At 38.9% G+C, this 9697-nt stretch overlaps 1 protein-coding gene across 1 annotated transcript; it reads right to left on the bottom strand.

The window, feature by feature from the left end:
* Positions 1–6735: 6735 nt before the first annotated feature.
* On the bottom strand, positions 6736–9221 carry LOC104231573 (xylan glycosyltransferase MUCI21). The gene is made up of 3 exons (XM_009784585.2): positions 8892–9221; positions 8709–8786; positions 6736–8213 (listed from the first exon to the last, which is right to left on the bottom strand). Exons 1-3 carry the CDS (start codon positions 9103–9105, stop codon positions 6934–6936), a joined length of 1572 nt encoding a protein of 523 aa, XP_009782887.1. The 5' UTR covers positions 9106–9221; the 3' UTR covers positions 6736–6933.
* Positions 9222–9697: the final 476 nt, after the last annotated feature.

The following is a 9697-nucleotide window of genomic DNA, read 5'->3' as shown; positions in this document are numbered from 1 at the left end:
GTATATCAGAATTATCATAAGGCGAAAGCAAAACAAAGTTTGCACAAAACAAATATCAGAGATAAATCGGAAAGAAAAAGGATCTTTCATATGTGCAAAAAGTATCTACAAAGACCACTCAGGGTCTTACACGAAAATCCAAAAAAGTTGAAAAAATTCTAAGTGCCTAATCTTCCCCGGGAGCCTCATCTCCATATTCTCCGCTCTCAGATCCACTTGCGCTCCCGGAGTCATTATCATCTCAGAGCAAAGCTTCGGCTTCGGCCTCTAACACTTTCGCATTCTCGATATCGATCGAGAGGTCAAAGCCTCGCACGAATCTCTTCGAGAGTCTCTCTCCGAGACTAGAACTTAGCATGATCGGCAACGCATGATAATCGAACCTCAGCAGCATTGGAAATTTCCTTTGCTCGAGCATTAGCGACTTTAGCATCAGCTTGGTAGACGGCCACGACCGCCTCCGCCTCGGCATTTACTTTTTCCGCCTTAGATGTGGCTTTTGCAAGATCAACGGCCAACCAAGCCTCGAGCTCCTCAATTTTCTTGGCTCGGGCCAAGCTCTCCTCCTTCAAGCTTTGGAATTGACGCTCAACCGAAGACAGCATATCTTTCTCCGAGGCGAGGCAGTCCATGTTCTAATTCCACCCCAAAGTCTCTGTCTCTTTCATCTCAGCCTCCTCGCGAAGCTGCTCAACCTTTTCGGCCTTCTGCTGAACCTGCAGGATCTAAGTGTTAGTCGCCAATATCAAATTGATATATCAAGCTCCCAAAAATTTACATTACCTGCTCGATGATATCGGTCTGCTCTTTATGAGCTGTTTCCAATTTAGCTCGGAGGTCCCTAATGTCCTCTTTTTTTTGCGCATAGAGAAGTTTGAGGGCGTCTCTCTCCTCCGTGAGCCTTTTGAGGTCGGCCTCACACTGGTTCAGCTCAACTCAGGATTTGGAAAATACTTCCCGATGAAGCCTCACAGCCTATGGAGAAAGGAAGGGAATCAAACCAAAGGAAATAAAAACAAACATAAACCTAATAACGGGGGCTAAAATCTACCTGGTTCAGGAGTCGCTGAGCCTCATCTAAAATTATCGATGCATCCAGGTCGAAAACATCATTGACCCCCCCTGAAGCAGCCACAAAATAAGTCATCCCCTTCGTGAGACGTTCCTAAGTCGGGGGTCTCCATATCCTAGGCCTCCCGAATTTTCCCCACAGAAAATGAAGGGAGGGGCAGCGAATCATCAATGTTGATTGCCCCAAGCACGACATTTGGGGCGCTCTCTCCTCCTCGAGGGGCTTCGGAATCGGACCCTTCAGGCACACCCGCCGATTATTCGTCACGGCGAACAGGCACACTCGCTGATTGTTCGTCACGGCGGGAGACATCTTCAGCCTCCGATGACTCGGGGACTTTGCTCGGACCATCTTCCGAGATCTCCTCGGTCCGAAGATGAGCCTCTTCAACCATCACCGACTCAGCTGCTTTTGAAGCTTTGACGCTTCCCCTCTTTCAAGCCACCACCTCACAGTCAGCATCTTCTTCCTCATCTTCTTCATCTCATATTTTTGGACTACGTTTTTAGATAGGGTGGTGACATCTTACTTCGATTTGCGAGCCTTGTTCTTCTTAGGCTTTGGGGTATCCAAAGGCAAGACCCTTTTCCTCTTCTTATCCTTCGCCGGTTTTAGGGCCTCCATTTCCCCAGGCAGGGCTGGCCTCGTTTCAGAAACATCCCCGAGACCTGCATAAAAGGGAATCAAGTACAAATGAAAAGAAACGTTTCAGAAAAAAGCATCAAAAGCGTATTAGGTAAGCTTACAATGATTCTTGGCCTCCCATCGGCCCCTCGCTAAATCACACCACGAGCGCTCAGTATATGTAGAAGTCGAAGCCAGCTTCCGAACCCAACTTTTGAGGTTTGGGATTGCACCAGGTACCCAGGGAACCGCTACATGATAAGAAAAGACGTGGGTGAGAAAAAGATACGGGTGGATGAAGATAAAAGAAACAAAGCAATCAACATAAGATGTTGATGGGTTTGTACTTACGCTTCATGTTTCATTCCTCATGAAACGGTATCTTCTCGGTCGGGATTAAATCGGATTTTTTCACTTGAACAAACCAACCCATCCAACCTCGATCGTTGTCTTCGTTTGTACTTGAGCACAACACCTTTTTGGCTCGGTGATGGAGCCTTATTAAGCTGCCCTAATAGAGACGGGGTCTATACAGTCTAATGAGGTAGTCAAGGGTAAATGGCATCCCTTCGACCTTGCTAACGAAGAATCGGAGCAAGATAACAATGCGCCAAAATGAAGGGTGCATCTGGCCAAGAGTTATTCGGTATTGGCGGCAGAAGTCGAGAATAACCGTATCAACGGGACCCAGCATAAAGGGGTAAGTGTAAACACTTAAGAACCCTTCTACGTAGGTGGTGATGTCCTCTTCAAGGGTAGGAATCACCACCTCTTTATTTTCTTAGTGGCAATCTTTTTTCACATGTTCGAGATCATCTTCAGTTATCGAGCATATATATCTTGACATGGGCTCACATCGGCCAGGGGCCGAAGAGGGTTTCTTGACTTTGAAGTCGGAGGAAAGAATGCACGACCTCAGAACGCACTCCTCGATGTGTGGCGCCACCGGAGTTTTATCGCCGGTCGGCCGCAATGAAAAAGCTTTTTCCTTTTAGGGAACGGTTTTAGATGTTTTCGCCATTTCTATGTGAGTTCAGAAAAAAGAAGAAGATGGATTTTGTTGTTTTAGGAGAGGATCGGCAAACGGGATGTATGTAAGTTGCAGAATTGAGGAACTTGAAAGAAGGAGAGCTTTGAAGATTAAGAAAAGTTTTGAAAATAAAGTTTGAGAAAATTATGAAAAGGATCTATTTATAATATTGCTATGACGGTTTGAAAACACTAGTGGCCGACCATTAACTGGCACTAATTAATGGTCTTGGGAACTGTGCAGACGCGACGCTTCAGTCGCCTTCGCCGCTTACGTTACGAGGGTGACGTCGTAATTGGTCAATGTACAAAATCAAAGACTCAGTTCGTTTCTTCTCATTACACTCTAAGAAACGAGGGGACTATCTGTATACGAGTAAAATCGGGCTCGCCCGATATTTCCATTATTCCGAGATCAGAGAACTGCATAGAAGGTCAGCCTCGTAATGGGTCAGGCCTGAGCACGAAGATAAGGTATCGAATTCGAAGATCAAGGTCCCCGACGATCGAGACCAGATTTGATCAGCTTCGAGCGGAACGCAATAACAGAAATGTGAAATATCCGTAACCGGTCGAAGATCACGGCGAAAATCTCGGAACAGATCAAATCAAGGGCGGTTATTAGTATCAATCGTGGGATTTACTTCCGTAAATAGAATTGTACCACAATTAGGTTTCCTCTAGTATATAAATAGGGGTCCCCATCATTTGCAAACACCTTACATTCATACAGATCAAATCAATATAATATTTCTCTATTGTTCATCAATTTATTGTTCTTTAATTGTTCTTACTTTACTACTCTCGAGGGTTCATCAGCTCGAGGCCATTGTCCAAACATCGGTTTGTTTTATATTCTTGTCAATTCCATCACTTATCTCAAAATTAATCAATTGCTATTAAATCATGTATCCTTAAAATCACATTACAAGTTTAATTGTTACTCAATTTTAGGGTAAACAATATCCAATAATTGAACAAATACTCGGTTAGAGAGGTGTACCACAGAATACTAGGGAAATTCCCTAAAGTGTCATGGAGGAATATTATATGCAATAATCAGGGAGCTCCTAAATGGCTATTCATTTTGAGACTAGCTAGCTATATATGGAAGGTTGGCTACAAAAGACAGAATTGCTCAATGGGGCATTACCATTGATCTTCTATGCCCCTTTTGTAATAAAAAAAAAATAGGAAACCACTCAACGCCTCTTCTTTGCATGTGAGATAACTGGTGGCATTTGGAAGAAGATATTGATATGGCAAAACATTAACAAAACCAGCATGGTATGGAATGACGAAATCCAGTGGGCTATCAATACGTGCAAAGGAAGAAGTGCAGGTGCTAGCGTCTATCGTATTACATTGGCAGCAACAATGTACTGTACGTGGCAAGAAAGGAACAATAGAATATTCCAAAAGCAAATGAGGCCAGCAGAGATTATAATTCGATTGATAGTGCAGGAGGTCTACTTTAGAGCAAGTTTGTCAACTAAATTGGGAGCTTACATAAGGAAGTTGAATTACTATCCTATATAGGTTGTGTTTGCCAGAATCCAATTGATGTAGGATGAAGGAATTAGATGAACTTGAGGCAGGTAGTTCTGGAGCTTGCATGCTCAGACTATTGTTGTTTTCTTATGTAGTTATTTGGAGCTTTTTCTAGGTTATGAAGATATTATTGGATCACAAAATAAAAATAAGCAAGAATTAAAGACAAAACTCGCAAAGCAAGTATTGGAATGGTAACCTTGAAGGCTAATGGTGACTTACTTCATGGCTCATGCATATGGTAGTCTATCTATTTTGTTGGAAAAACGGTAATAGCTAAAGCATTGGCGATAAAGAAAACAATTCAAGTAGTTGTGAAGTATGGTCGGAAGAATTTAAGTATCTTGTTAGATTCCTCAACAATGATTCAAATACTAAATGAAAGCATAGGTCCTTCATGAGGGGCGAATACTATTTGTGAAGATGTGCTATCTCTTAAGCATTGTTTGACTAATGTATCTTTTAGTTATATAAGTAGGCGTTTTATTACTTTTAGCCATAAGTTTTGTATATCACTAATTAGTGAGGTGTCGTAGTTTGACAACTTCCGTGTGGATTGTCAATTAGGCTTCATCATGCTTCCGCTCTATATGGTTTGATTAATGCATATTCTGAATTTTTCAAAAATGAAAAAAAGACGATAACATCTTGCTAGCTTTTTGACAATGGTAACTCACTAGTAGAATTAGTATCTTGTACTCACTCCACCCCAATTTATGTGATAGCTCGTAAATTTCAAGAGTCAAACGAATTAATTTTGACCAAACTCCTTTTTACATTCTTCCTATTTCAAGTGTCCACTCACCGTGGAAAAAAGAGAAAAATAAAGTATTTCCTGTACCATAAAAAACCAAAAGTAATAGAAGTGTATTTGTCATAAATCCAGTATAATTCCAAGAAAGAGAAATTTGTAAAATCATCAATCACCTACTGCTATCATTTTTTTGCCTTCCTCTTTTGACTTTTGATCAAAGGTTTACAAGTCTACCAAGACTAAAAGAGAAAAAAATGTGTACTTAATGGGGCAGAATTGTATTAACTGGAGTATTTTTTTTTTTTTTTTGTCTAGCAATTGTATTAAGTATTTTAACTGCACGAGAATTTCTGGAACCAAAGGTCGGAAGTGCTGTGCCAACTGCCAGCTAAAGATCCTTCTGTCATAATTAACAAAGGTATTTTTTTAATGCAGAAACTTTATTAATGATGAGAGAAGAATCTTTAACTGCAACTTTAATTAAAGTTGCCATACAGCATTTCAAAAGCTAGGTACCTTAAATACAAACTCATAAAAGCCAGTGAGGGGAACATGAGATGCTCTCGCTCTGCACTTTGCATTTGCATATTTTTAAATGCTTTGGCAGAATTTTCTACAGCAGAAGCTGAGCCTTTTAATTTAGATTCCAGCTTCTGGTCTGAGCAATTGTTTACAACTCATTTAAGTAGACTTTTGGGGCAGTTTGCATATAGTTCAGTGGGATGTTGTGCCAACTACATTAATCATAAAGTAGCTACAAAAGCGGGAAAAAAATAAAGTTTGTCAAATAGAAATATTTCATTGATGCATACCATGACAGCTAGCTGATATATTGTTGGAATTGTTCAAGTGTGCGACCATCTAAAAACTTAAGCAGTTAGAAAGAGCACAGTTCTATATACTTCTTTTACAGACCGCATATGGAAGTTTACTTGCCTATTGTATACTTGTAAATCCATAATATCTGTTTAACGAAAGAACAACGGCACAGACGCCAAAGAGAAGGAAGAATATTTAACAAAAATAAACTAACATATTGTACTTTGGAGAATGGAGATGAAGAAAATTTTGAGCCTGGAAACTGTCAAGCATACAACTGCATGCCAAGATTTATCAGTTCCTACTGAAACATCACGTACCATTGGGAAAAATTTCACAAACCAGCAGCAAAATTGTAGGTTTATGGATATAAATTTCAAATCATGCGCCTTTATGGTTATGGCATTTTATAAAAGAAGGAATATGGATACATATTGCTAACCAAAGAATGTGTTAATAAAGTATATCAGTGGTCTCTTTTGCTAATTGAGATAATTGATGCTTTCAGATATATGAAGATCCATGTTCATGTGCAGTAGTGTACAACAACCTAGGCACATATGTTTGTCTACATTCTCATCACTTCAATCTGATACTATACATTTAGTTCAAGAAACAGTACAATAGCCATGTCTGCAAACTAAGAAAGTGTACACAAGATATTAAAAGAAAATGGTCTCTATCTTCTTTCTATGCTCAAATCCAACAGAACAAAGTGTTGACTGAGGAGAAACTTTTTACGTTCAAGCTAATTTTAGAAAGAGCAAATCAACAAGTAACCACCAAAGGCATGGACTATTGGATTTGGGTGGTGTGTATAACATGGGACGTCCACATTGACAAATAAATAGCATAACAAACAAATATGTATAAATTTCAGAAGCAAGACAATTTTTTTCTTTGAAGTGAATGTAGTATTTACCAAAGATCAAATATTTTTTTCCTACTTGATTTACAAACACAGTTGCTAGCAATCTTTACAAAAAACTTCCTTTTCTTTTTTCTTGTAAATATTGGTGTACAACTCTAAGAACTATAACTACTGAGATTAATCACGTCTGACAAACACAAAGATGGAAAAGAATTACTGATTTTGATGATGGCGACGCCCATTCTTCTTTGCAACAGAATAATAATAGGCACGAAGCAATCTCTTATGGAACCTCCGAAGGTTCAATCTCACATTTTGACGATCAAGGTAGATCTTTTTTGTGAATTCCCATCCTCTGTTGTTCACACTGTCCGGGTCCGTTAGAACAGGATCAGTTTTCTTGTACTCATTGTACAAAGAGCTCTCTTGTGGAAGGATTTTGTAGCCAATGTACTTGAGACCTAATTTCACTGCTGGTTGTCCATAATAAGTGTCTGCTGCCCAATCTGTTCCCAGTGGAACGATTTGGATGAAAACGGATTCAGGCCGCATGAAGAGGAAATGAGTCATAGCAGCACCATGAACTCCAATCATAACATCGCTGGAATTAAGAGCTCGATAGATCCTTGCAAGCTCAGTCGTTCGTTGAGGCCACAAAACTTCCACTTGGAACCCAATATCTTGTGCCATTTTAACTAATGAATCTTCATTCAGTATTGCTCTTGAATCATTTCTGGCTATTATGACCACTTTAGGTTTCTTTGAATCCAGCTTTTCTTCAGTCATCTCTATCTTTGTCTTAGCTGACGGTGACAAAGCAAGTCTATCTGGTTCCTCTTTTTGGATCAACCCTCTAATTCGAGGCAAATAAGCTCGGTCTAGCATGTCTCGGAAATCTCTAATACTCCCATTGCCTCTCATCAATGAAGGATCGATAGTTAGCTCATCATGTATTTTTAAACCAACTATGGCTTCAGGGAAACAGTGAGTCCTATTATCTCCACTAAAGTCGATAATAGGATATTCAGTGAGGTGAGGCAGTATGTTCTCGTACTTTGAAATCCACCAATCATGATACTCAAGGATTACAAATACAACTTTCTTGTTGAAATGCTGAGAAGTGATGTAAAGAGGCAAAATCCCATCATTGAATTCGTGGTAAAGATTACCCGTGTAACCTCCAGTGGAAAAGAACACAGCAGGTACATCATGTTGGACATCACACTTCTGATGAATACCATTATTCTCTCCCTTCAAAACAAGGTCTAATTCATCGATAGTGTCCATTACACTTTTTTCCCATTTTCGAGTATACGGCCTAATCTTTTCGTGTTGGAATATCTCATCATTGTCACCAGAGGCCCCAAATACTTGGCTGCCATAACCATTGTTTCTGTAAAGGGTAATTGTGGAGGAAGCAGAATTTGTTCTTACATCTCCTTTCATTACACAGATATCTGACCGAATGCTACTTCTATCACAACAAATTGACCCTGCATTTTGATAAGAAAAATCTCTCAACAATTGAAAAAGAGAAGCTGGTGAAACTAAAAAGGAAGCACTAAGGTTAATATAATGCTCTAACTGTTGGATTAACATCATACCAAAAGTATTTAATAGCACAAGAAAAGCCTTAAAACATGTTTATGTTCAAAGTAGAATGAGATTACACTACAAACACACCAAAAGTATACATTTTTTTTATTACCAAAAGCAAACTTATAGACGCTATAAAAGCAAAAAAAAAAAAAAAAAAAAAAAAAACACTTGCTTTCATCTTCATAACCAACCAAAGGGCCATTGCCCATAACCATTTATGGTGATAATAAGGTAAAACCCCAAAAATAATTTGATAGAAAAACAAAATGAAAAATCTCAAAATATTCAAGCAATAAATAATGAGAAATGGGAATCTGGAGAAAGCACCCTATTGTTATAACAAATACATGAAGAAAAAGGAAGATAAAGATAAAGAGGAAGCAACTAACCATTAGAGACAGAGGAACAAACAGAAGCATATACATCTGATGTAGAAACAAGCCCTTCATCCTCAAAACCAAATGAATCTGCAAAGACCCAAAAAACAGAACAATCAGAAAGAGAAAAGAGTTTAAACAGAAGAAAGCATAAAGCAAACAACAAGAACAAAGAAGAAAAAGAGAAAAACTTACATAGAGAAAAAGTAGAGGAAGAAGTGAAGAAATGAGGAGCTAAAAAAAAGCTAAAAGAGATGAAAGATAGCAAGAGGAGAAACAAAAGCTTGAGTCTTGATCTTTTGGTGTGATTAGTGTTTTCAAAAACTGACTCCTCGTCTAAACAAACAACAAGCTCATCCCCTTTCTTCCACTGCTGATATCTTTGGTACTGCACCATTTTCTTCAACATATATAGCTGAACAGGAAGAAAAATAACAGGTTTTGGAATGAACAGAGTAAAGGAAAGAGCTTTTCTGTGTATGTGTGTATATTTGGAATGAGATAAATAAGAAAAGGGTGTGTGAAGTTTACTTGAGGAAAGGTTTATATGAGGTTCAAGGTCTGAAGCTGTACTGTTTGGGAGAAATTTAAAAAAAAAAAAAAAAAAAAAAAAGGATGAGAGCTGTCAAAAAGGAATAAAGGGAAGGAAAAAAAAAAGAGGGGGGGGAGGGGGAGGGGAGGGGGTTGTATATATTTCATGGTCAAAGGCGTGTACAAAATGGTAAAGGACTTGAATGGAAGAGGAAAGGAGAGGGTAAAGACCAGGTAATTGGTGGCTGGCTTTAGACTGGTTCTCAACATGTTACAACTTGGACGGAACGTGTGTTTACGAGGTTCCGTTGGCAGCATAAACAAAGATAATTTTACCATTAAAACTCAATTCAAATAATACGGTATGTTATTTGGTTGGTTGTACAAAAATAATTATCATACGAATGGTAATCCAACATTTGATTGATAATATTAAACTGCTCATTGTTGATATATGCATAAGTTCTTCA

The sequence above is a fragment of the Nicotiana sylvestris genome, chromosome 12 (genome assembly GCF_000393655.2).
Source record: "Nicotiana sylvestris chromosome 12, ASM39365v2, whole genome shotgun sequence".
Lineage (NCBI taxonomy): Eukaryota > Viridiplantae > Streptophyta > Magnoliopsida > Solanales > Solanaceae > Nicotiana > Nicotiana sylvestris.
The sequence above is the reverse complement of the archived record's forward strand: the minus strand, read 5'-3'. Positions and strand labels throughout refer to the sequence as shown.